The 24,597-nt window shown below is 44.1% G+C and overlaps 10 protein-coding genes across 10 annotated transcripts; 3 read left to right on the top strand and 7 right to left on the bottom strand.

The window, feature by feature from the left end:
- Positions 1 to 1,130: 1,130 nt before the first annotated feature.
- On the bottom strand, positions 1,131 to 4,337 carry BDB00DRAFT_837832 (uncharacterized protein). The gene is made up of 6 exons (XM_053124586.1): positions 4,239 to 4,337; positions 4,116 to 4,160; positions 3,847 to 4,060; positions 2,706 to 3,766; positions 2,533 to 2,625; positions 1,131 to 2,463 (listed from the first exon to the last, which is right to left on the bottom strand). The coding sequence occupies exons 1-6, from the start codon at positions 4,270 to 4,272 to the stop codon at positions 1,181 to 1,183; spliced, it is 2,730 nt and encodes a 909-aa protein (XP_052976703.1). The 5' UTR covers positions 4,273 to 4,337; the 3' UTR covers positions 1,131 to 1,180.
- A 403-nt stretch (positions 4,338 to 4,740) lies between these two features.
- Positions 4,741 to 5,171, top strand: BDB00DRAFT_875335 (uncharacterized protein; the record flags this gene model as incomplete). Its single annotated transcript, XM_053127339.1, has 2 exons — positions 4,741 to 4,929; positions 5,013 to 5,171. The coding sequence occupies 2 exons, from the start codon at positions 4,741 to 4,743 to the stop codon at positions 5,169 to 5,171; spliced, it is 348 nt and encodes a 115-aa protein (XP_052976702.1).
- Positions 5,082 to 5,761, bottom strand: BDB00DRAFT_555608 (uncharacterized protein). Its single transcript, XM_053117832.1, has 3 exons — positions 5,692 to 5,761; positions 5,369 to 5,593; positions 5,082 to 5,292 (listed from the first exon to the last, which is right to left on the bottom strand). The coding sequence occupies exons 2-3, from the start codon at positions 5,568 to 5,570 to the stop codon at positions 5,189 to 5,191; spliced, it is 306 nt and encodes a 101-aa protein (XP_052976701.1). The 5' UTR covers positions 5,571 to 5,593; positions 5,692 to 5,761; the 3' UTR covers positions 5,082 to 5,188.
- Positions 5,692 to 7,359, bottom strand: BDB00DRAFT_837828 (uncharacterized protein). The gene is made up of 2 exons (XM_053124585.1): positions 7,234 to 7,359; positions 5,692 to 7,157 (listed from the first exon to the last, which is right to left on the bottom strand). Exon 2 carries the CDS (start codon positions 7,025 to 7,027, stop codon positions 5,855 to 5,857), a length of 1,173 nt encoding a protein of 390 aa, XP_052976700.1. The 5' UTR covers positions 7,028 to 7,157; positions 7,234 to 7,359; the 3' UTR covers positions 5,692 to 5,854.
- BDB00DRAFT_837821 (uncharacterized protein) lies at positions 7,360 to 9,803 on the top strand. The gene is made up of 5 exons (XM_053124584.1): positions 7,360 to 7,548; positions 7,706 to 7,997; positions 8,067 to 8,206; positions 8,314 to 8,532; positions 8,630 to 9,803. Exons 1-5 carry the CDS (start codon positions 7,427 to 7,429, stop codon positions 9,375 to 9,377), a joined length of 1,521 nt encoding a protein of 506 aa, XP_052976699.1. The 5' UTR covers positions 7,360 to 7,426; the 3' UTR covers positions 9,378 to 9,803.
- An 804-nt stretch (positions 9,804 to 10,607) lies between these two features.
- On the bottom strand, positions 10,608 to 10,859 carry BDB00DRAFT_732117 (uncharacterized protein; the record flags this gene model as incomplete). Its single annotated transcript, XM_053118332.1, has 1 exon — positions 10,608 to 10,859. A coding segment is annotated over one exon (252 nt), but the record flags the coding sequence as incomplete, so codon positions are not given.
- A 1,280-nt stretch (positions 10,860 to 12,139) lies between these two features.
- On the bottom strand, positions 12,140 to 13,084 carry BDB00DRAFT_837816 (glutaredoxin-1). The gene is made up of 4 exons (XM_053124583.1): positions 12,969 to 13,084; positions 12,709 to 12,908; positions 12,513 to 12,587; positions 12,140 to 12,396 (listed from the first exon to the last, which is right to left on the bottom strand). The coding sequence occupies exons 2-4, from the start codon at positions 12,833 to 12,835 to the stop codon at positions 12,245 to 12,247; spliced, it is 354 nt and encodes a 117-aa protein (XP_052976697.1). The 5' UTR covers positions 12,836 to 12,908; positions 12,969 to 13,084; the 3' UTR covers positions 12,140 to 12,244.
- A 3,860-nt stretch (positions 13,085 to 16,944) lies between these two features.
- Positions 16,945 to 20,229, bottom strand: BDB00DRAFT_837809 (uncharacterized protein). Its single transcript, XM_053124582.1, has 11 exons — positions 19,893 to 20,229; positions 19,619 to 19,773; positions 19,041 to 19,524; positions 18,903 to 18,963; positions 18,674 to 18,825; positions 18,373 to 18,544; positions 18,123 to 18,282; positions 17,988 to 18,054; positions 17,639 to 17,891; positions 17,302 to 17,555; positions 16,945 to 17,219 (listed from the first exon to the last, which is right to left on the bottom strand). The coding sequence occupies exons 1-10, from the start codon at positions 20,139 to 20,141 to the stop codon at positions 17,398 to 17,400; spliced, it is 1,911 nt and encodes a 636-aa protein (XP_052976696.1). The 5' UTR covers positions 20,142 to 20,229; the 3' UTR covers positions 16,945 to 17,219; positions 17,302 to 17,397.
- A 277-nt stretch (positions 20,230 to 20,506) lies between these two features.
- Positions 20,507 to 22,902, top strand: BDB00DRAFT_884170 (uncharacterized protein; the record flags this gene model as incomplete). Its single annotated transcript, XM_053128307.1, has 2 exons — positions 20,507 to 21,466; positions 21,553 to 22,902. The coding sequence occupies 2 exons, from the start codon at positions 20,507 to 20,509 to the stop codon at positions 22,900 to 22,902; spliced, it is 2,310 nt and encodes a 769-aa protein (XP_052976695.1).
- Positions 22,903 to 23,371: 469 nt separating this feature from the next.
- On the bottom strand, positions 23,372 to 24,105 carry BDB00DRAFT_736441 (mitochondrial distribution and morphology family 33; the record flags this gene model as incomplete). The annotated part of the gene is made up of 2 exons (XM_053118396.1): positions 23,372 to 23,925; positions 24,036 to 24,105. Coding segments are annotated over 2 exons (624 nt in total), but the record flags the coding sequence as incomplete, so codon positions are not given.
- Positions 24,106 to 24,597: the final 492 nt, after the last annotated feature.

Genomic DNA, 24,597 nt, shown 5'->3' with positions numbered 1-24,597 from the left:
TGATCGTTTGATAGTTGGAAGACAATACTGTAATGGTCACACGGTTGCCATGGCAACGAAAAGCGTTACCGACAGACGGACAAACCACTTTTATAAAGGCCTTTCATACTCCGTATAGAACGCTCTTTGAGCGATAATGTGGTAAACCAAGATCCGGTACAGACAGATGTCTTGATAGAAAGTTACTCTTTACCGCACCGGGATCCAATAAGGGACACGGTTGCGCACATGCACCTAGCTGGATTGACTTCATATAACTCAGTAAAGGAATCATGTATGAAACAACCGTCCATGATCACATCTCACACCATCATTAAAGTTTTTTCGTTCTTACAGCAAAGCACCAATAGGGTCCTTGCTGACAAAGAAGTTGACCCATAACCACGATACAAAGCTCAGGCTAGTGTTTGATACATTTTAAATGCTCACTTGAGGAGAGTAGCATAATTGATGACTTGCCGGGGTAAAACTTAGTTTTTCCAAACCGGGCAACTTTTTTTCTTCGCCTTTATCGGCGGGTCTCCTCCGTGCCCCCTTTTGTATAGCAGCTCCTAGCGAACCTTCACACGAAGGTTTATATTATAAATCATCTTGGCATGGATAAGCATATGAGATTACGCAATAAAGATATTGCCTCGCTGTGGCTTTGCAGAAGGTTTATGGAACCATTTGCCGTGCATCGTACCCCTACTTTATTTTCTTGGCTTGCAGACATGGACGCTTTATGGGTAACGTTAATTGTTGCCATGACAATCGTTGTCATATCAGCCAAGGCACACTTTTGATTTGAGCGGAGAAATTTGCTTCCTGACACAGTTGGTTAATCTGTTGGGCCTTGGCGCAGCGTGGTACAAGTAGTGGTTCTTGATATCGGCGAGACACGAAAAGCTAGTATTGTCGCGTGGAATAGCGTATAATCTATCTACTTGCACACGCCCTTGTTAATGCCGTCGGATTTTCTTTAATTTATTCGGTATCACGCATACTAAAGGAGCATGCAGATGATATCACCCAATTCAAAAGGCATTAGATATTATCATAATTTGGGAGCTTCATACAGTATAGAGTGGGAGAGAGATAGACGCGCGCTGTGTGCATATCCAGGTTTATATAGAATGAAATTTAAATAGCATCGATATTTTATTATCTTCAATTAAATATAGAAAAGAGTATTCAATTATTAGTAATAGTATACTGGACTTGATCGAGGTATGGGAATCAAATCGTCGTAGGTAACAACACTATTCCTGCTTGAAGGGCGGGAGGGTCTTTTGCTGCTGCTACTACGCCTTCGTCTTGACGGAAGTGGATCGTCATCGGATTCAATTTCTTCCTCTGGTGCTACCATCCACAGTGGAGGAGGAGGACGAGGAGCAGTTCCTCGACTTGTTGCCCGCAAGTGATTTAATCGACTCCCTCCAAAAAATGCTGGATGATCGTAACGAGCAGCTCTGAGCATTCGCGGCGATGGTTTGCGCTCAAGCCGCTCATGCTCTAGATATCCATCGTCGATATAACCTTCTTCTCCAGCAACAAGATCGTCGTCGTCGTCGTCACCATACAGATCTTGACGATCCTCGTCATAAAATGATCCACGCCGAGGACGACGGCGTTCCATGAAATAAATCGGCTCCTCTACTTGTGAAAACGACCGGCGCTTTACATGACCTCGTCGATTATATTGCTGTCGCTGGTGTCGTTGCTGGTGTGGAGACGGTGCTGCCAAAAACTTGGGTTTACCAATGGCTCCGTAATCATCATAGAACTCTTCACCATCGTTATAATCGCCATCGTAATCTCCTTCGTCGTCTGTGTATCGGCTGCGTCGAGGTTGAAGGGATGTCGAAGAGCGTGTCTTTTTTAATATAGGTACCGGTTGGATATCGCTTTTAGTACTCGTTATGCTGATTCGGCTCGATCGTGAAGGTCGGGGCTCACTGGGAGAAAGAGACGTCATGGATCGTGGACGTGGTAGTACTGGTTTAAACGTCTCTTCATCTTCCTCCTCGTGTTCGTATCCGTGGGAATGCTGTCGCTGCGTTTCTCCTCCTCGTAAACTCATCTTACCATAGCTATTGTAATAGCTTGTGTCATCTTCTATAGCGCTGACGGGTGTACTAATTGACATATCATTCGAGGAAGGTGATGCAGAAGTTTCAGAGTTGTTGGTGTGTGTCGGTGGTGGTGGTGGTAGCAACGATGACGAACTGTTTGGCCATGCTGAATGTTGCGGCTGCTGTGGTTGTTGAATGTTGCTGGATGCGTACAAGCTCGTTGATTCTGCTGGTGATGCACTTGTTGGAGACGATATCAGATGTGCTGGTGATACGGAAGGCTGCCATGGGAGTTGATTTGAAGATGAGGATGCCCCTACTGCTCCTGATCCATCCTTGTTGCCAGTGTTACACAGTTTGAAGATGTTAAAGAGCTTTTTTGGCGTTTTCTTTGGTTTTGGGTTATATTCTAACACGCAAATGTCGATTAATATTACAACTCAAAGTATCGATCCTTTATATTATACTGTATACCTACCAAACATTGCATCAGGTGGTCCTTTGCTGTATTGCTTTGTAAGCCAGGGAATCAAATCTGACTTGGCCATAATACAGTGGTAATATGCATTATCTAGAGTTATCATAAGGTCAGTTTATCTCCGTCATTCTCATAGTAATTGTACTTTAGCAAAAGAAAAACGCCAGACTTACTATATGCATTCATACGCTCCTGTCTAGTAGGCAAAGCCCGTGATTCTTGCATTCGCATGGTAATATGTTCTTCACCAACCCGAGTAGATGGGGTCAAGAAAGGTAGCTCTGTCAGTCCAGGTAAAGGCGATTGTGTTTCTGTTATGGGAGAAGCCTCTTGCGTTGACTCGGGTGAAAACTGTTGTTGCTGTTGCTGTTCAGAAAAGTACTGCTGGAGTGGTTGTTGGTGCTGTTGATATTGCTGTTGCGACGGTGGAAGTTGATCTGACGGTACCGAACCAACGCTATTATAAGAGTCATACACATGTTGTTGTTGCTGTTGCTGATGCTCTTCTCGGTGCATGTAATAAGTACCCGCCTTTGGTCTGTGTTCTTTTCTGGACGTTTCATACTTTTCGGGAATCCCATCGTATATCGACTTTTCTTCCACTTTGTAACAGCCTGCACTATCGTCAACGTCAGCATAATCACTGGTTTGCACGGATGTTTTGCTTTTGTTCTTTTTCGAGTTCCAGGAGCGTCGGCGATGTTCTTTGCTATGGTATTCATTGTCGTCATCATATTCATCATATGGACTGTCGTCGTCATAGTGTTGATGTTTTTGGACATACGCAGACAATGCTGGCAAACTTTTCGGTCTAGGAATCCAGCGTTTAGGACCACTGCTGTTTCGAGAGGACGATCGTTTGTCTTGCTGATGTTGTGGTAAACGTTGTTGCTCATAGCCAGAGTAATTGTCGTATTGTTTCTGTTGCTGCGGTTGTTGGTAAGCCGCTGCCGATTTACTGTTTGCAAATGTTTGTTTGACTTTATCTGCAATACCACCAAAGCCAAATCCGCTCGAGGCAGCAGATGTCCATGATCGTTTAGGATGACGAGGATGTGATAACTTCTTCGACAACGCCAAGTGGGTTTCCTCGGGGTTTCTTTTATTGCAATTATAGCACATACACACAGACGGTGTTTCTTCGCTAACAGGACATAACAGTAAGCATTGTTGTTGTTGTTGTTGTTGTTGCGGAGTGATACTTCTTCGTTCCTGAGTGGATGGTGCCACAAAGCTGTATAGTTAAAATGCTTGGGTTTAGCCCATTATTAAGGTAGCTTCCGTACGAGTATATGTGCGTTTTGTAATACAGACCTTTGTGAGTGATATTGCATTTCTTCATCTTCCTCACTTTCATCTGACTCCACTAGGATTGGTTGTGGAGAAGCATCCTGCTGTAGAGATTTATTATTTGTAATTGATGTAGCGGCAGGAATAGGAACATTCGCTGGTTCGATGGCAGTTTTACTGCTCGGTCGGCACGGTGGTGTTAGTGGAGAAGTAGTTCCAGGTACAGGAGTTGTACGGTCTAATATAATATATACGTTAGCTATCTTAATCTCTGGTAATATAGTAATCCATACCTCCGAGGTAGTCGTTGATTTCTTCAAACAGCTCCTGCAACATTTCTGGTTAAAAGTTATACAATGATGTTAGCCGGAAATATGAATGTAGGGATGTATGGAGAAATCGGGACAATAGAACACCTTGGCTGCGATATTTCGAGGATGTAGCACGCATGGTTAGACAAGAGTATGTGTGCGAGAGCGAGAGATTAAGCGGGAGAGAGAGAGAGAGAGAGAGAGAGAAAGAAAGAAGAAAAATAACAACGGCTAAATGTGTATATGTGGTGGTTTAAGCCAATAATGCAACAAGTCTCCAATTTGAAGAAATAGGAAAACATCTTCCCTATTTAGAAAAACCGGAATGCATCCGGCAAACCCGAACTCAGGTCTCATATTAGTTTCTGTTGTTGTTTTTGTTGCTCAAAACCCACGCTAGCTCGACAGACTGACGTTTTTATTTTTTGTGTTGCACATTACAACTCCTATCGAGTTTTGCTCTCTTCTTGATATACTACTGTATACAGTCATTGTTATTCTGTGGTGCGGGCTGTACAATCATAAACCGTGTCCCCCCCCCCATTCCACTCCGCCGAGTGAGTGGAAAAAATCAAGGCTTTTTCTCCAAAACTCCATTTCATACATAATGAACCCGGATCAGTCCACACCCAATTCAAGCTACTCATTCCGTGGCATTCGTGGTGGCCGTGGCGGTGGCGGACAGTTCCGTGGCTATGCACGAGGACGTGGTAACCGTGGCGGAGGACGAGGCTATGGACGAGGTCGAGGAGGACGTGGTGGTGGTGGTGGCCGCGGCGGTTTTCACCAACAGCAGGTATTAATATCAATTACAGGAAAAACAAAAGTGCGTATTTGGTAGTGATGATATTGACGATAAAGATAAACGCACAACAATAGCCAAACTTTGAGCAAGAACTCCAGATGGATCAACCAGCCGACTTTTCTTCTGCAGCTTTGGAAAGAAACTATGCACAATTCTATTCGCCCTTATTTACAAAAAATCCATGGGGTAGTGGTGGTAGTGGTAGTAGTGGTAGCAGTAGTAAAAAAGAATAATCCAATAAACGCTGCTGCTATCCGTATATGGGGAACCTATCGTCGTCGTCCAGGTCTTCTGCTTCTACTTTGACCAGGTGTTTGCCGGGTATCATGACGAGTCCTACAAGTCGATTCTCATCTATTATCCCATTGTAAAGCTGCAAGTCAGCAATCGCTTTCTTGCACTGTCAGTTTTTTCCCAGAAATGACAATACCTCCTCGGAATTCCTTGGAATGTGCTATAATGATGTTCTTTTGCTTATCTATGCACACAAATGTGCCAACGAACACTCGGCCATCAGTAATTGTTATCCGTGTCCTAAAGTTAAGGTAGCTTCGCAGCTTTTTGATATTAGGGGTGTCGACGGGCGGTGTTGTTGTTGTTGTTGTGCTCATTGCTGAAACCAGAAAGGGCATGGAGAGCGCAAAGAGCTTCGCAGCTACACGAATAACGGACCCTCAAAATTAGCCTGACTACAGTGTGTGTAATAATCACTATGTGGCATGGAATGAATAGTTAGTACTGTACTGTACGCACAGATCACACAGTGCCGCGTGATGGAACCAAAAAGGAAGAAAGGAAGTTTATAATAAAGAGTAAGATATTATGTACAGTAGATACAGTGGCAGTCGCTAATACGCCGTGAGAACGTTTCTTTTTTTCTTTCTCACTGCTTTTCGTTACATACTAGCGCTATCGTCTAATAGAATCTGGAAGCGTATCCGTTGTGACCCATCATTGGCATCATGCCACCACCACCACCACCGCCGCCGTAGCCTCCGCCGTAGCTCGACATGGAGTGAAGACCACCCGCCCCATATCCACCGCCAGCAGCTCCTTGTAAAAACGGTGGCTGTTGATCCATCATATCGTAGGGCATCATCATGGGCGACGACTGGTGATGATAACCCCGCATTCCTCCACCGGAACCGTACATGCCGTTCATGGGCATATGCATCTGGTAAGGACTGGCACCGTACGAATTAAATTGAGAAGGCATCATTTGATCCATCAGGGCGCCATACTGCTGGTGGTACAGCGATGGAGGCTGCTGATAATGCATAGAATCAAGTCCCGGCTCGTTGTTGTACATCATACCACCACAACCGTAGGCTCCACCATAACCGCTGCTGCCGCCGGAAAAGCCGCCCATCATGCCCGCGCCCATCATTGGTTGCTGTTGCTGCATCATCATCATCGACGACGACGGGTTCATAAACGGCTGCTGCATCATCATTCCGGACGTCGAGGACGGCATCATTCCTCCGCCACACATACCGCCCATCATCATCATGCCATCGGCTCCTCCTCCTCCTCCGCCGCCGCCGCCTCTGGCCATTCCTCCACCGCCGGATAGATTGCGCTTGTGCGAGCCGCTGTGTGATCGATGATTATGGCTCTGCTGACCATAGAAAGAATCGTTCCGGGAATTGGCGCCAAATGGCATCATCGAAGATTGCTGCATCATGTTATTATTGTTCCGGCCTTGATGTCCGCCTCCGCCGTTACCGTTCCCGTAGTGATGGTTACCGCTACCACCACCACCGCCTCCTCCGCCGCCGCCGCCTGCTCCTCCTCCTCCTCCGCTGCCGGATTTGCCGTATGAAGAATCCATCGAGTTGAAGCCGGCGTGGTCTCGAAGTTTCTGCCGTAATCCGTCCATTGAATTTCTGCTCATCATGCCGCCTCCGCCGTTTCCGTTCCGGCCGTGTTGGTTGCCGCCGTAATGATGGTCGTTCATACCACCGCCGCCGCCGCCGCCGCCACCACCACCCATCATGGAATACATAGGATCGCCACCACCGCCAGATATGGGTGCTGTGCGTGCTCGTTGCGGGGGCGTCTGTTGCGAAAACATCGAATGGCGGTTCATGTGTGGAAAGGGGAAGAAGAAGAAGAAAAGAAAAAGAAGAAGAAAAGCGAAGAAAGCCAAAAGTAAACAGAAGAGGGAACCGTGCCAAGAAGGAAATAGTAGCCCATCACTACTACGGGACGTATCTATGCTGCTTGTACGAGTCAGGTCCACCCTCTCTCCTTTTTGTTACCACTGGAATCCCGATCACTGATACTCTCTCTCACCTCGCCGTAATCACAAGCTGGAATAAGAAACAGCCCCAGATGCTGGGTTTTTTTTTTCGAAAAAAAAAACGTGATGACTATGCTGAGAAACACACAGCATTATTATAGCTTATTCTTCTTCTTCAACCCGTGTTGTCACACTCCCTCCCCTATCCTCTCTTTTTCTCTGTAATAATATTTCCGAGCAACCACAATGCCATTCGGTATTGGTCATGAAATCGTCTGCTTAATCTCGAGAAGTGCTCTCTGGTCGTTCTTTGCCGATATCAAACTCCAAGATGAACACAATGTACCAAACGAAGGACCCTTGATTGTGTAAGCAAGCAACCTACCTACCTACTTGAGGAGCAACCACCACCACCACCACCACCACCACTACCACCCACACCAATAACACCAACCAGAGATAACAACAACAGCAAACACCTTTGATAGTTTTCTGTACACTTACATGATAAATATCACCATTTAGTGCTGCAACCCATCACAACATGATTGTGGATCCTGCCATTCTCTCGGTCACCTTTCCAGAACAACGACGGCTCCATTACTGGGCCAAGGACTCCATGTTTAAAAACTCATATGCAGCAAAGTTCTTTGATAACTGTGGCGTCGTACCGGTTGACAGAAAGACGAAAAACAATGCACAACTCTATGCAGCAACGTACAGGGTGATGCGGTTAGGCGAGTCCATTGCCGTGTTTCCAGAAGGAACAAGCCATACTCTGCCGCGGTTGGGCACTTTTAAGGATGGCACCAGCTTTGTAAGGATTTTGGAAAGGAAGGGAGGGAGAATTGTAACGAGATTGTATTCAAACTTTTGGCCATGTTAGGCCGCATTGGAGTACGCAAAGTTATTGGAGGAAGACCCACGTCCTAATCCAGATGGTTCCTTGCCTCGAAGGGCAAATATTGTACCCGTCGGCATTGTCTATCCCGAGAAATCAAAGTATCGCAGCGTCGCCATCGTAAAGTGAGTTCTTCTTTCTGGGAAAAGTGATCGTTAACGTCGAAGATAAAAAAGGAGCCTTGTCAATGACTCACAGTATTATTTATGCTTTTGGGATCGGCTGCTGGTAGATACGGAACACCAATTGATGTGGAGCCTTACATGGCAACGTACCGCGAAGAGCCGAAAAAGGCAGCCAAACAGCTGACGGCCGATATAACGAGTGCAATAGAGGCTCTTACCGTCAATGCCCCCGACTGGGAAAGCCGTGATGCTGCGGAAATGGCACGTTGGGTCCTGTTTCCTGGCGAAAACGGTTCCATGCGTGATTATATCAGCGTTACTCAAAGGTACAGTATCCACAATGCGTCTGTTTACCAATTCTAGTGAAAGGTGTATAGTGAGAGAAGCGATTAATCAACCATTTACCTGCCTTTTTAATTGCAGTTTGATTAACGCGGTGAATGACTTATCCCAAACCGACCAAGATATCTCATTACTAAAACAAAGCCTTCGATCGTACAAACTCGAATTGGATGCCCTGGCACTCAAGGATGTGCATATTGCCAAATACAACGAAAAGGACATTACCGCAGCCTCAACAACCATAGAACTCTTGCGACGCACACTGGCATCTCTAATCGACCTGCCGCTGTTCTTGCCTGGCTTGGTTGGCCATCTGCCACTGTATATTGCGGGCTACTATGCAGGCAAATTCGAAATCTATGAAGAAGTCCGGGCCCAGAACAAAATCGTACTCAGTCTGTTTTTGGTACCTTTCATTTACGTATTGGCGTTCATCTGGGGCTGGCTTACCTTGTTTGGTGGAACCTTCTTTGGATTCTTTGTCGCGTTGGCTACGCTAGGCGTGTTTGTTTGGTACCACGTCACATCGATTGACGAGCGCTATGAGAGCTTTAAGGATCTGGTCGGACGATGGCGACTCTTTGACGCAGTTGTACTAGGTCGTGGGATGTGGCGCAGGAAGGAACGTATTCTTCAGTTGAAAAAACTCCGCGATGTGAACGTGGCTGGTGTTCGACGCATGATCAAGACTTACAAGAGCAAAAACGATGATGTTCATGCCGTTTGGTTGGCTATTCGGTCTCGTGTTAGACAGTTTGGAGATCCAGCCAAATTGCATGGTCGTAAGAAGAAGCTTGCAAAACAATTTGAATGGGCGTTTGAAGGTTGATATCTTACATATATAAAGAGCTTATTAATACGTACTAAAATGCTCAATGACAATGTTGGATGGGAGATAATACAATGTTTCACATATACGGGTGGATACTCATGTTACAATAGTGAGTGGTTAATCCATATACGAATTCCCTTTGGCATTAGCAGAAAGATATCAATTACAGTCTGCACAATAGCAAGCCATCTGATATGCATGCAGCTTTCAGTGTTACCAATCTAAGCTTTTATCAAGAGCCACTAGCCTTAAGCATGATAGCCACCATCATGAGGAGCTATCTGTGGCGTCGATACATAGCAGAACTTTCTGGAGTGAAATACTGAGAAAACAACACCTTGGTTATATAATGCTGCAAGTCTATTTAGATACATAGTAAATAAGCTCGCACGGTGCATCTGGAAAACACCGCCAGCAATTTACATTGGTAAGCATGGTTCCCCCCACCTATTAATTATTATGCTCCCTAAAAATTCTTCTGTTTTACCAATCTATTTTTCCCTGTGTGTGCACATCCTCTTTGTCGGAAATGTCTTCCTGGTGCAACAAACCTACCGGTCGATCATGCGGTTTCAATACAAAGTGCTACCAGCCTGAACCATCGCATGTAGTGATGTAAAACAAAACCTTGTTCGTAAGTACAGTATATGATGCACTAGGACTGATCTAGAAAAATGGATGACAAGGTGACACAACCTTGTTTTACTGCGCACTGTAGTAGCTTTCTGTGCCTTAGAAATAGTCACGAGATATATGCGTGTTTATTTTATAGTACAACATCACCATCGCCATCGCATACATACGGGGTTAAAAATAGAAGCAATAAATAGTCAATAAAGTGTTTCGCGCGTAAAGGGTAGTGAATGATATAGTGAGTATAGTAAGTGAATCAGAATAACAATGATACATGGGAAAGGGAAGGAGGGATGCATCATGAGAATAAATGTGTTGAAATAATAAGGTTGTTTACCATAGTTAGAGGAGGAAATATCTACAATTTGTAAAGAAGGATGAGACAAAATGGGTGGGTTTTTTAAGGATGCAAAAAAGAAAATACAAGGAGAGGTGGATTGTCTTGAAAAGTGTGCGTTATTTTTGAGTCAACGATAATCGCACAGTTACCCTTCTTCACTTGCGTCGTGGCTGTCTCTGACGATGGCCACTGCTAGCACAGCTTGAGATAGGATATGATTCCGCAACTGCCGCTGCTGCTTTGCTATCCGGACGCTGGTGTCGATTTAACGCGTCTTGACGAGCAAACGCCTTGTTGCACAGATGGCAGATATAAGGCTTGATACCAAAGTGCAGCTTTGTGTGTCGATTCCGATCATGCTGACGTGCAAATCGCTTGGAGCACACATTGCACTCAAAGGGCCGTTCAGCAGTATGGGTGCGTCGATGAGACTTGAGGTTGTACGGTCGCGTGAATGTTTTTTCGCAACCAGGAAAATCGCACCGGAACGGAGTTGGAGATCTTTGTGTGCTGCTTGTGTTATTGTGAGTAATCCGGGTATTCCGCTTCGATGGGGCAAGATTAAGGTTGAGCATATTGAGTGCGTAGGGCAGGTCCTGGGCTGTTCTTCGCTTTCTGCCCTTGGCCTTTTGTGTCTTTTTCAATGATGTTGTCGAGGTGGACGGCTTTTCTCCTGCTGATACGGGTAATTGTAGTGTTGATGACTGTCGTTGTTGTTGTTGTTGTGGTGGTGACGGCAAGGGCAACAACGGCGCTGTCAAGTCGTCCGTTACTGTGACAACAGGAGGAGGCGTAGTAGCCATGGCATCAGTTGTACAAAAAGGAAGCGCCGCTGGTGAAGCTGCTGTGTGTTGCTCTGGTGACGCCATAGTGATGGATGCGTTGCTACTCTTGGGGGAGAATGACATGGCTGTGAATGGAGAGAGTGGCTGTTCCAGCACGTTAAAGTCATTGTTGCTGATGCAGAATTGTTCTTTCTGCGCATTCTGCAGTTGGTGTTGGTAGGGCTCGAATGGGTCGACTGGCACCGACATGCCTTCTAAGAGCACTGAATCAAAGGACGTTTGATGTAGTTCGGAAAAGGACGTAAAGTCAAGCTCGTGGTCGAAAAAAAGCTGGAAAGGGTCCTCCATGGTAGGGTATCGTTTGTCTGATTGTAGTGGTTGTTGTTATTGTAGAGAGGAAGAAGAGGAAGAAGAAGCAGATCAGAAACCTTTTTTATCCTTGTAGATCAAAAGAATTGAGCAAAAAATTATAAAACCGGTTGTGGCAAAGCATTCGTTATAAATACTGGGATTTCAACCTTTGTGACACTCAACACACACACACACATCCACCAGTTATCATACTACTATACGCACACACTCTTTGCCTGTGCCTTTAGAGACGCACACATGACGCGAAGCTGGTTATGATCGTGTAGGTGCAGTAGTAACACAAGCTTTCGGTCTGTGGCCAACGAGAGAGCACTCGGAAATGAATGATGACTCCGCGCAACCCCTTTCCGGGGGGGATCGGTCTTGCTAGTTACTCTATTTGGCCTCAACTTTTTCGAGGGAACTTTTATGGCAAAAATCACAAAGTGCCTTGTTTTAGTTATCGCACACCTGTTACGAGAGGGTATTGATCGACATGCGCATACAGTACGTTCTCGTCTCTTCTTGACAAACCTATATTCTACCCTTCATCCTCCCTACTAATTACCTGATGGTGGCTCAGCAAATAACCAATGAGCAAAATTATCCATTTCATCACATATTTTTGAGCGTAGCGCTCTTGAAAAGAGTGTGTGTGCGTAAAGCGCTGCGCATTTATTATTTGATTTGATCTGATGTGTTTCAAAAACACGCTATGTTGAATATGCGCTAAAGCCTGCTGTCCTCGCGCGAGTTTAAGCCGACAAGAGCTGCTTGAGCTTACCGCTCGATTCGGCGGCGAACAAATCATCGCATCCTCCAATATGCTCTTCATTAATGAAGACATTGGGCACGGTGCGCTGACCGGTTTTCTTTTGAAGATAGTCTTGGATAGCAGCTCCGTTTGCTAGACACACAACATGGCACAATGTCCTCTTTAGTGATCTTGGTGTCGTTGCACACAGCCGAGGATGGGGTTCAGCACACACCTACAAGCACGTACACCACTTTACTATCGCTTACCATCCTTATCCAATTCCATGGCAAAGAAGTCTTGACCGAGCTTTTGGAGCAACTTTTTGGCGCGTTCGCAGAAGGCTATAGGGTATCATCGATATTATTAGCAATTTCAGTGATTCACGTTGTATCCCTAATTAGCCACGCGTTTCTTTTATTTCATTCGGGAATCAAACGTAGCCCTTTTACAGTCAAAACTTACGGCAGTAGCTCTTGGAAAACATAACAACCTTGTTGTTCTTGATTAGATCTTCGACAAACTGTTCAACGGTGGCCATTTCTTCTGGAGTCAAAGGCTTTGAAAAAAGTGAAGTGATGAAGCTGAACATTTGGATATTTTTTATTCTTTGCTTTGTTGCGTTTGCTGAGTTTCTACAAGCGATTTGTTTTTTACGCGTGATGCTGACGGGCATTTTAATTATATCATCCTTTGCTCATTCTGCTTTACTGTATCATACTAACATTCAATATTTTACCATCGTTATTCAAGAAGCAGGATGTGTGTAGACGGTGTAGGCTGCCCATAGCAATTACCGACTCGAAAGGTATCAGCTGTTGCTGTTATTGAGAAGTATTAGTACTACCCCCCCACCCTCTGGGTCCTGTTTTTTGTGTCGGGTCCTTTTTGAGGACACCATGTACTACACTACATACGACTTGGGGAATGAATTGCATCGTCTTTCTTAAACTGACTGTATGTACCACCGAACGCTCGCTATTAAAAGCTTCACTCTCTTGCCCTCAGCGTCCGAAAAATGCGAGTGCCACAGGCGATGGTTCAATGGGAAAAAAATAAGCTGTCAAGAATGTGTGACAACTTTGCTATGTACTTAATGTCAGCAACAGTCTCGCTTAATATGTCTCAGTGAGTGTTTTGCTTTTGGTGCTTGTGTTGAAACATTTCTCAAATGATTGGCTCATCCAGGTCAAGAGGTATGTACATATGCAAAAAATATAAATATGGATGATATATCGTAAGAGATTTCGCATTTGATTGTACTACAATGAGGGTCGGAATCCGATGTTCTGGGATTTACGCTATGTGAAGGTTTGGTGGGGCAAAAGTCTATACTTTAGTAGAGGATGTGACGACGGGTGTGGCGCATGCAATTCCTAGCGTAATCTGTGTTCATAAACCACCAAGAATCTTCCATTGACGAATGGCGCAGTTACTGCGCATCATTTCGTCCGAGATTCGTATTCTGTCCTACAGAGCTCAATAGGATCGGATAAAGTTGGGACCTTCGTTTCTCAAATATGTAACGTGCTGTTGTAGCGGTGGTGGTTGAGGTGGCGGCGGGTAATGTTTATGTTTTAGATTAAAGAGTGAAGATTTTTCTTTCAAACCGAGCTCCGTACAGATAGACGTGTACTACGTCTGCCCTAATGAATACACATTAGTTTTGATCACGAACTTTCTTTTTTGTTGCTGCCTGCATATCACTACGCAACACGTGTTAATGATACGAGGAAGAGTACACGATTGAAATAAGAACCAGAGTTAGAGATGAAAGGTCTCGATCCTTTATACATCAACGTGCAATTATCCTATGGCAAATTTGTCTAGATCGATTTCATACATGCATATCATACCGGCTCCAGTTAACAAGTCGACAATATCGAATGTGCATAATTTTAGTTTTCAAGATTTGCGGCGAGCAAAAAAATGTTTATTTAGTCTACTAAGAATGCTCGGTAAAAAAAAAATTGACTCAATTGATGCACCACGGACTTCGTGAATCTGGCTAGTATGTTTTTGTAAAATAAATAACGTAAACTTGGTTTTATATCTTACAAATCGTGGTTGGTTTTTGCCGAAGTCTATTTACAGTATAAGCCTTGTGCAAAAAAATAGACGACAACGCAATAGATATGATGAGCTTTTATATACAGTATCACATTTATTACGTTGCTGTTGCTGATGCCATCGAAGAGTAAACTCAGTTTTGCTTATATGAAGTAAAGCATAGTGCAAAAACTGTCGACAAGTAACAGCAATGTTTAACAGTTTAAACATTTTTTTTTAATTTCTAGTACTGAATAGCCTTGCGCTTATAGGCATATTGGTTGACTAGTTACGGTTCGTTGATTGATTGAGACATGAGGAAGCATACTGGACAAGATAAATATACAACTGTTGTTGACTACTAAGCTAGAACTTTTGCTGGTTGTATTTCGTCGAATTAAACGCTCTTGTGGCATCCTGAGGAGTAGTTACGGAGAGAGGAAAAACTAGACAGGGGATCTAGTGGACTCGGCGGCGAAACAGGACCGCAGCAACAATGGATAATTTTCAGGTGGCAGCGGCATCAAAACTCTTGATCGTGTTGTTGGTGGGGCCGAAACTCGGACCATCGCAGTCGGAGGCAGACGCGATAGCCCGCAATGTTTAATAGATATGCTGGCCTCAGTACGTGGGAGGATTTTCGCGGAGATACACGTCCGTGATCTGCATACACTTTGTTAAGTCGTAAACTGGTTGCATTTGAGGAGAAGTTGTGCTACGGATTGCCATCGCTGTCACACTATCTTGATAAGTACACTACTTAAATAATGCACATGTAAATAGTAATCTTGACGGCGAGGTTGATCAAATTAAGTGGTTAAGGGAAAGATCGACTGGAACGAATACAGAAGCATCGAACTAATTTAAGATGATGCAACAACTGTAATTATTGATGCATGTCCTTTTATCAAGTGATTGTTTCATGTATACACGTATTGTTTGATTGGAGCTCGCGATTATCATGTCTTCATAATGCATGGCGCAGCATTTACTATTGTTGAGTGAATATTCTCAATGTACGCCAAAAATATCTGAAGTTATACTATGTTTCTTGCTAAGGTAAAGACCTAAAAGATGGTATGTAACTATCTGGCAGCAGCAAGCTTTATCGATGATGAGAAGAAGGAGATTACTTCATTGTTACTAAAAACAGACGGTCCGCTGATAATGTTAATTACTTACAATGCTATGAGGATATGATAGTACGAAAATGTACGATAGTCAAGCCTTCTTTTAAGTAAGAACTACAGTGGCCTGGAATGGCATGTACAGCTTTCTTTTTTTCGAATTACAAAGGAGTAATAATAATGAAATGTAAGTTGAGTAATAGATGACAGCGTGGTTGTTAATCCTCTTTCCTTCCAAGTGTAGTCTTTACTGGGCCGATCTTGTCTTCAATGCTAATCGATGGCTGTGATACACAATCAAGCTTGGTAAATGCGCACGTGAACCTTTCTCACAAATTGTAGGAGCCATTCATAATATGGGGCAGTTGCATTTCCTTTTTCCTTCCACAAACTGTTTAAAGTAGCCATCATTCTCCTCTTGCAGTTTTCTGTACTGTACACCGTTTACACCGCTAACACCGGTTACACCGTATGCACCGTTTACTGTATATCTCTGCTCCGTATGATGCTCATAGTGATAATGTTTATTTAATAGTAGCTCAATACTGACTTGAGTATCAATTTTAACCTACAGACCTACATTATAAACTTAGTATTATTGTTGTCGCCTTGGTGAGTGGCAATATGCGATAAGCAATGCCCTAAATGTGCTGCCATAAACTTCAAATGTGTACCGGCCTTTAAAAGTATGTGATGCAAATGCTGGAGTATTTTACAGAACTACAATGATATCGTTTTGTCGATAGAAAGTAAACTGTTTGCTCATACAAATACTCGAAAAAAATCTACAGCAGAGAGAAGGTATGAGAACTTGTGAGCACTTTGATACATAGGCGAAACCCATTTTCATTGGTATGTACCGCTTACAGAGAAAATCAGAAAAAAGAGGGGCGTGCTTTGATGCGGTTTTGCATAGCCAAGGTGCCCCCCAAAAAGATGTGGACTCCAAGATTGATATCTTCACTGACTTACGCTTACCATCTAATACTGGCTTAAGTTGTTTTCATAGAGTACAGCAACACACACAGTCACTTATGATAGTAAAAGCACCCACCAGTAATATCATATATTGCTGCTATAGTAGCATTATTTATAAGTGCGAAATCATCTAAAAACTTGCGCTGTAACGCTCAGGAAGCCGAAAGAAATCAAGTTAACCTCGTTAGTCGCACAATATCCCCATTTGCTTTATCATCACTATGATACACACTGCACACAAATATGCTACTTTGTAACATACTGTCTAATATAATAGCAATGGTCTCATCAAAAAGGCCCAGAAAATATCAAACATAAGAAAAACTTCTTCACACCTTATCAACACTATGTTCGTTGACAGCTATTTTCACTGATTTTTATGTGTGGAGGGAGTTAACCTTAACCATAATAACTAGCCCAAAGTGGCAATGTGTGTACATATCTTCGTGACAGGTCATCCTTTGTTAAGCTTTCCCACAAAGAACAAAACAGAAGAGGTCGTTCATATTTTAGTGACACATAAACACCATCACGCGGCGCATACAGTATGTACACAAAAGGTACGCAATGTTGCGCGAATTTATAGACGTATGCCTTTTCTCATGTTCTCGACTGTGACAGCTGTGTTGTAGGAACAGCAGCGATACTGTACCATCATCAGAGTCAGAAGCACCAGCACCAGCAGCTGCCAGCTTTGTGTTTATTTCTTTATATAAGTATAGAATTTAGGATATGTGTAGTACCTTGTCCTTGACTCGTGGATTTACTGGGAATGCTTACAAATCTCTTCTTATCGAACGCTGTTACATAGAGAATTACTAGCTAAAATGTATCTTTAGAAACCATATGGATATAATTACAGGTTTTGTTGTACAGCAAAACCAAACAGCCAGATAGAACACACCATTTATTCGTTTTTAGCATTCAAGCTATAGATTATTAATGTCTTTGCAAACTCTTCTTCTTGCATGTGGTATACTGTCATTTCCTTTCGTAGGTTTTAGCCTGACTTGTTATCGGAAATAAGAGACTTGATCATCATCGACTCGGGGCGGTCCCATGGCATTGCAGAGGAGGGTGATTGGTCGGCGCCATGGTTTACAGGAGAAACTGCGTTGTTGCCGTCCATCCGTGGTGGTGAATCGAACACAACCGTTTCTACGAACGGTTGTTATGTGAATATGAGTTCGGATTGGGAAGCAAACGGCTCAGCACACCAGACGCCAGCATCAAATACTTACGTCGTTTAGCGAGAGAACTGCTCTCCAGAGAGGGCTCCCGCTCTCGCTTTTGAGGTAACACATCGTGTGCCGGGGACCGTGTGTTTGTTTCTGTTATTACTAGCCTTTTTTGCTCTTTGAGCGGCGCATATTTCTTGACTGACGAAGCATGTGTGGGGCGATTGTTCTGTTTGTCAATTTTTGCCTTGTATTGACTGTTCTGTCGACTCATCTCAATCGTGGTCATCCAACCCGGTGGAAAGTATGGGAGCAGCTAAAAATAGATCAAGGTTAGGAACATCTAGAGGCGAATGACGGTTATATGAGAAACAGTAACTGTTCCCTGTCCATATGACGCTTTATCCTTTACCTTCAAGTAGATCTGTTTTCTTGCCCTTGCCTCGGTTACCATCTCATCTTCTTTTTGTTGATATTTTCTATACAAAACATGCTTCAGGTTAGGAATCATCTTTTAAGAGAAAGAGACAAAGTGTTTGCCACGCACAGTATTTCATTGGACAACAAGTTGGAAGCTTGATCATTGTTGAGGATCTTGTGTAGCAGCTTCCTTCCATCATCGTTAAACTTGTACTTTTTCTGCGCCACCACATCTTCTACACAGCCACCCGCGTGAGGAGTGTCCTCCGCCTCTTGTCGTGGTGCTACTGTGATGTAAACGTTTGTGTTCGGTTACAACTTTGTGTGCATATAAACCCTAATCCTCTCCATGTCTGTGCGTGTAACAGATGACTCACGTAAATTGGCAGCAGCATCAGCAGCAGTGGCTGCAGCGAGCTTCTCATTATATTGTTGCAGTTGTTCAGGGAATTGTGAATCTACCATGGCTTTGAGCTCGGCTATAAGCAATTCGTTTTCTTCATTCAGCTCTTTAATCCTCTCAGGTCCTGACTTTGTAGTCAAGAATTTCTGTAGTATACAATAAGTATATGTGGTTTTGTTATCGTAAGAGTTGTGATTTTGCGTGTGCGACATTGATCTTTCCGTCAATTCCTCCTTTCCCTCTGTTCCAGTACTTGGACAAAAAAAAATACTTACATTGAGCGTAAACCGGTTATACGGCAGGATCTTCATCAAGTGACCAACGACGTTGCTGTCCAGTTCGTTTTCTTCCCGAAACATGATTCGACCAATATCAAGCGTTATTGGCCGTAAGGCTGGTGGGAATTTAGCTTTGTTCTCGAAACTCTCTGTAATACCCGAGACGCATATTCCACAGTTAGCGCCACAATATCCGCACATGTTATGTCTGTATCCAGAGCCTTACCGCTCACAGCAAGTTTCCTCAATCGATCCACCTTGGTTTGGATTTCAGGGCTCAAAGGAAGCTTTTAATAAGAGATTAATAATTCATGTTGAATAAGTGCGCGTGAATCTTAGTTAAGCAGATTATCACATGTTTTACCAATTCATTTGACGACGTGCTCGCTTTGGTTTTTTTGTCGGTTTCTGTTGTTCTGCTGGGTGTAGCAGACTTCTTTAGCACTACAGCAGCGCCACCCGGGGTAGTAGAAATGTCTTCTCGTGATGATACAGGCACTGGAGCGGCGGATTCAGTTATTATCGAAGCTGGATCATTGCTGACGGTTGGGGTAGGCGATGGTTTTCGTTCTTTGGATGCGGTTGCGGTTGTTGTTGTTGTCGTTGACAGTTCTTTCGATGATGATGATGCGGTTCCTGTAGATATGCTAGGTACTATGGCGTCGGATGGCTTTGATGAGGTCAATTGGGATGGTTGCTGTTGTGTTGACGTTGTTGTTGACGATTGTTTTTTGGGAGTTGGTTTATCTTTTTTCGAGCTTGTCGATTTTTCTTTTGGTTTAGCTTGTGTGGTCTTCTTTTTTGTGACAGCCGCCTTTGCCTGCTGCTGTTGTTTTTTTGCTCCAGGGCTAAGCAATGTATCGTTAAAGAAGATAACAGCGTTAATTTAAATCACCTTCATACTGTTACCGCATTATTACATAATCCGAACTGCCTACTTACAGATCGTTCCCATCCAATTGACCATGATAGACAAAAAAACCGTCGTATTCAGGCAGCGGGTTTGCTTGTGCTGGCTCGTCAACAAGCATTTCACTATCGTCAATAAACGGATCGTCGTAATCGTAATCTTCATACACGCGTTTGGTTTTATCGGCCTGAAGTTTAAGAGCAAAAAGAGAGAGAGAGAGAGAGAGAGAGAGAGAGAGAAAGCGTAAAAGTCTGGGTGAGAGATCGCTTTAGCAGTAGGCAAATCACAAATGACTAAAAGACTTACTCCAGCGCTTTCGTCCTCTGTGTCATTATCTTCTATGTCGTCGCCTTCATTGGTGTCATACTGCGCTGCACGGGCTAAAAGACTTTGAAAGTATTCATCCTCTTCGTTGGTTGAGCCAATTGGGACACCTCTTGCTTGCTCCCTATTCCGGCGTTTGAGCAGCTCTCGGTACGAAAAAATAATAGGAAAGGATTGATTCTTGAGATCGACGTATAGCCGTGGAGATTCTGCTATCACTGGATCTGCCATTCTTTACGTTACCAGCAGAAGGGAAAAAACAGAGAGTATGTATTAAAGGAAAATCCAATAACTATGAGCGGAGAGTTTTGTTTAAGAAATGAAACAAGGCAGGTGGTACGATTATTCTTTCTTCCATTCTTTTTACCAAGACTTGAAAGGTACTATAAAAATTCCTTAGCAGTATATCGCCATGAACTAAGTTGATACTATGTTGACGATATTCACAAAGATAGTATAGGAAAGAACAAAGAGCAAAAATAATGACCGAGAGATACTCCTCTTCAAGACCTTCAAGCAGGCTTGTGAGGAGGAATTCTGCACCTACGGTGGACCTGCCTGCAACAACCACGGCAACAGCAGCAACAACAGCAACAATGGAACCTGATTTTAACCCGTCATTGTCTCGCTCAGCTGTCATGTATCCTAGTACCGTACCGACCGTGTCGAATTCTTCCAACATTCTAGCCGCTCGTACTCATCAGCACCGAATGAATGCAGCTCAGGAGCAACGTACATATCAAGACAGTTGCAACCGTCTGCTTACTCATATTTCGTCTGTGATGGGAATCTGCGACGATTTAAAGACGACCAACAAACGCAGCTTTACTGTGCGCTACCCTGGCCTGGGTATCAACAACAACATCAACAAAAACAACAACAACGGTTGGCACACTACTAATACTACTGCGACTAATGCCAGTAGTAACACTACCAATAAGCCGTTCAGTATCCTAGACCTTGACGTCAAGATGGGTCACGCTTCACAAGACCTCAGAAAGCTCGAGACCCAGTCCATTGCCAATCTACTAGACGACAAATTATCCCAGTGTCTGCACCACCTTGACAATTTGCGCATCCGCGTCGGTGACACTTCTTCCAAAGTCTTGGTTACCGGCGATCTTAACTCTGGCAAGAGTGCCTTCGTTAATGCACTTTTGAAACGGGAGCTGATGCCTGTCGACCAACAGCCATGCACCAATATGTTCTGCGAAGTGCTGGATGCGACTCTGAACGACGGTACTGAAGAAGCACATGCGATCCCAGACGTTGAAAAGTACAATCGTTTGGACCGGGCAACGTACCATGTCATAGAAATGCGGCACCTGTACAAGGTGATCACTGAGGTGTCTGAGTACAAAATGCTCAAAGTATATGCAAGTGACGCCCGCTCTGCCCAAGAAAGCATGTTGCACAACGGTGTTGTTGATATTGCATTGATCGATTCTCCGGGCCTTAACACAGACTCGGTTAAGACAACGGCTGTATTTGCTCGACAAGAGGAAATTGATGTAGTCGTCTTTGTTGTGAGCGCAGAGAATCATTTCACGCTCTCGGTAAGTTCATGCTTATTATGGAAGAAACAGAATCCATAGCAACAAATCACTAAAACTATTGTTGCTATTACACCCAAAAATCAAAGGGCAAAGAATTCTTGTTGAATGCTGCAAACGAGAAGACGCATATTTTCATCGTCGTCAATCGCTTCGACTCGATTCGTGATAAGGACCGCTGCAAACGTCTCGTATTGGAGCAAATCCGACAGCTTTCGCCGGCAACTTATGCTGACGCAGACGATCTTGTGCATTTTGTGAGCGCCGGCAGCGTTGATCTTGAGCCTGGATCGCGCAAACTCGATGCACCCGAGTTCGCCAGATTGGAACAGCGTCTTCGTGCCTTTGTTCTCGAGAACCGTTCCAAATCGAAGCTTTTGCCTGCCAAAAACTACATGGTGAAACTATTGAAGGATATCGGTGTTTTGTCGGAAGCCAATCGATCTACAGCAGCGAATGAGTGTGCCATGGCCACACAGGAGCTCCAAAAAGGTTTGGTCGCTTATCAAAACTTGTTGAACCTTCGTGATCGTCTTTTGGGTCGTATCGAAAAAGTGGCGGAGTCCTCTGCAACCAGAATTCAGAAGCATAGCATTGTACGCTTGAACACGGCTGTCAGCGACATTGGCAAAACTGTCGAAACAATTGAATACCCAGGTATTCTGCTGATTTGGCAATATGCGCAAGATCTAGCAGATTCGATGTCTCGACAGCTGCTCAAGGACGTCCGTCAAGCTGAAATCCAGGCTCGTATCGAAGCATCCGAATGTCTTGCTGAATTGCACCAAATGGGCACCGAGCATTTGCCCAATTATCCTTGCGTTGCGGATGTCAAGAACATGTGTCTCAAGGGCCGCGATAGAACCGTTGAAATCAGCGTAGAAGCGACTGATTTCTTCGACGTTTTCGTGGATGACAAGCTGACTGGATGTGCCTTGTCTTTGGGAGCAGCTGTCGCCCTCGGTGGCCGCATGATGGGAGTCAAGGATGCTGTTTCAGGCCTTTGGAACGTATCGAGCATGATTGGTGCACAAAACATGCGTCGTCTAGTCGTGCCAGCCCTTGGTGTTGCTAGCGCCGGTTTTTTGCTCTACGTGGTGTCGGATATACGTTCAGCTGTTAACCGTAAGCTCGTAAAGAAGTTCAAGGCAGCCGTCCGTGAAACATCCTATGTGGATGCTCAAGGCCGAAGAATGGCTAGAGAATCGCGTAAGATGTTCCGTGTTGAAGCGATGGAAATCCAAGCGAGAATTCAAAAGTCAGTTGAAGAAAAGGAACGCAAGCGCGAGGAGATGACCGCCATTGTCCATACGTCCCAAGAATCGCTCGAATACTTTAGTACAATGTTGGAGAAGTCCGGCATATTACTGGATAAGGTGTCGTGCATTCCAACAGATACCGCAACAAGTCTTCATGGCAACAGAATAGAGATCTCCTAAGTATATGTTGTTGATATTCACATATCTCCTTACCCCTTCCCATAAATATCTACAATGTATCCCCTTCGTTCCATTGTGATATCCATTCATATATACAGTAACATTTTCTGTGATATATTATTATTTTTACAATGAATAGTTTACAAGTTTCTATTTGTGAGAACAAATTTATGCTAGATGTCAAAGGAGGTGGGGAGGTTTACTGCCAGAAGAACATGGCCAACGCAGTGACCAGTCCTCCAGCGATAGCGCTTTCTATGGAATAGAGTACAAGTGTTTTCTTACTCAAAACAATGTCAGATTCACCTTGTTGTAGCACAGCTGGTTGAGGCGGATTAATAGGTATATCTTCTTCCAGGGGAGTGGGAGTAGTAGTAGCAATAGGTGATAGTTGTAGGGATGATGCTTCCTCTTCGACGCGCTGTTTTTCTGCATCAAATCGTGACTCGATGGCTTGCTGACCATTCATGACACTGGCTGCTAATTCACCCACGGCGGTCAAAATGGCCGTTTGTTGGACATTAATTGCATTTTCACGCTCGTCCATCAGTTCTTTAAACTTGAGTTCCTCCTCGGCAACTTTGGCGACCAGTAGATCCTCAAATCGGTCAGTCAACCGTCTTCGCTTCATCGGTTCAAAAACAGTTTGCACTGCAAAGAACAATAGCAAGTTGACAACCATTAACGCCCATGTACCGTATGTGCTGACGCTTCGTATCTTGTCGCTCCATAGTTGCTCTTCGTGGTATCTTTCCATAATTGACTGTGCTAGCGCCATGTATTCTCGATCCATCTGCTTTTCTGAGTGTTGGTATCGCTCCTTTGCGGTTAATTCTGCTCGCGAATGATCGTGTTCTAAGCGATACAATTCGGTAAACCGAGTAACGTCTTCGCCCGTCCATAAATGCTTTCGCTGCAACAATTCGTTGATTTCGCGTTGTGTGCTAGATCGCGTGTCGATCGCTTCTTCATACTCCTTTTTTGCACTTTGTACTTCGTCTCGTGAGTGTTCAAATGCCTCGGCTATAGGTCGTATACCATAGGATATTCACTTCTTAGTACACTCGAGAGACTATCATTTTTCATTTTGTATATCTAGCGTATTCAGCGAAACAGGATGAAGTGTTCGGTACCTTGATCAGTGACTTTGCGTTTTACTTGTTCAATTTGATCATATCCAGTCAGCTGGTTCAGGGCCACCCCGGCCCTTTTAATCGCTTCTTTGGGATCATTTGCTTCTTGTCGAATGTTCCTCAACGTTTCTCGGGCAGTGCGCATTTTAGTTAATACAGGCGTCAGCCGTGGTCGAATTGTTGCCTGGAGTTTGTTTAGGTATTCGGTTGCTGCTGCAGTGAGTTCTTCGTTACGTGATGGTGGTGGTGGTAGCAATGGCGGCAGTGACAGCTTGTCGCTATTATTGTTATTGCTGTTACTGGTACTGCCACTGTTAATGCTATTGTTCGTTTGTGCTGTATACTGTCGCGTAGCAACAGCATACAATCTCATGCTATCATTAGATGAAGTCAATGTCCTCGGCCGCTGACATAGCAAGGAGTCACGAAGCAACGCAGCTGATTTTAGGCGAGATGCCATTTTCTCAGAATAGTTACAGCGGCGAGAAAGAAAAGATAAATAGTGCACCTTAACTATAACACAGCTTATTCTATTCCAGCTCCTCTAGCTCCTCTCTCTCAT

The sequence above is a fragment of the Zychaea mexicana genome (assembly GCF_025766255.1).
Source record: "Zychaea mexicana strain RSA 1403 chromosome Unknown BDB00scaffold_71, whole genome shotgun sequence".
Lineage (NCBI taxonomy): Eukaryota > Fungi > Mucoromycota > Mucoromycetes > Mucorales > Lichtheimiaceae > Zychaea > Zychaea mexicana.
The sequence above is the reverse complement of the archived record's forward strand: the minus strand, read 5'-3'. Positions and strand labels throughout refer to the sequence as shown.

Excerpts from the sequence above, each read along its gene's own strand:
- BDB00DRAFT_837828 (XM_053124585.1), bottom strand. The coding sequence starts at position 7,027 with ATGAACCGCCATTCGATGTTTTCGCAACAGACGCCCCCGCAACGAGCA.
- BDB00DRAFT_837821 (XM_053124584.1), top strand. The coding sequence starts at position 7,427 with ATGCCATTCGGTATTGGTCATGAAATCGTCTGCTTAATCTCGAGAAGT. Across the intron at positions 7,549-7,705 it reads AACGAAGGACCCTTGATTGT|TGCTGCAACCCATCACAACA; the intron begins GTAAGCAAGCAA and ends ATCACCATTTAG. Across the intron at positions 8,207-8,313 it reads CGCAGCGTCGCCATCGTAAA|ATACGGAACACCAATTGATG; the intron begins GTGAGTTCTTCT and ends GGCTGCTGGTAG.
- BDB00DRAFT_837832 (XM_053124586.1), bottom strand. The coding sequence starts at position 4,272 with ATGCGTGCTACATCCTCGAAATATCGCAGCCAAG. Across the intron at positions 4,161-4,238 it reads CTCGAAATATCGCAGCCAAG|AAATGTTGCAGGAGCTGTTT; the intron begins GTGTTCTATTGT and ends ACTTTTAACCAG. Across the intron at positions 2,626-2,705 it reads GGAGCGTATGAATGCATATA|ATAATGCATATTACCACTGT; the intron begins GTAAGTCTGGCG and ends TGATAACTCTAG.
- BDB00DRAFT_837809 (XM_053124582.1), bottom strand. The coding sequence starts at position 20,141 with ATGGCAGATCCAGTGATAGCAGAATCTCCACGGCTATACGTCGATCTC. Across the intron at positions 18,964-19,040 it reads GCACGTCGTCAAATGAATTG|CTTCCTTTGAGCCCTGAAAT; the intron begins GTAAAACATGTG and ends TCTTATTAAAAG. Across the intron at positions 18,545-18,673 it reads ATAACCGGTTTACGCTCAAT|AAATTCTTGACTACAAAGTC; the intron begins GTAAGTATTTTT and ends TGTATACTACAG.
- BDB00DRAFT_555608 (XM_053117832.1), bottom strand. The coding sequence starts at position 5,570 with ATGCCCTTTCTGGTTTCAGCAATGAGCACAACAACAACAACAACACCG. Across the intron at positions 5,293-5,368 it reads TTCCAAGGAATTCCGAGGAG|ATGAGAATCGACTTGTAGGA; the intron begins GTATTGTCATTT and ends ATGGGATAATAG.
- BDB00DRAFT_837816 (XM_053124583.1), bottom strand. The coding sequence starts at position 12,835 with ATGTTCAGCTTCATCACTTCACTTTTTTCAAAGCCTTTGACTCCAGAA. Across the intron at positions 12,588-12,708 it reads GTTTTCCAAGAGCTACTGCC|CCTTCTGCGAACGCGCCAAA; the intron begins GTAAGTTTTGAC and ends GATACCCTATAG. Across the intron at positions 12,397-12,512 it reads CATGGAATTGGATAAGGATG|CAAACGGAGCTGCTATCCAA; the intron begins GTAAGCGATAGT and ends TTGTGTGTCTAG.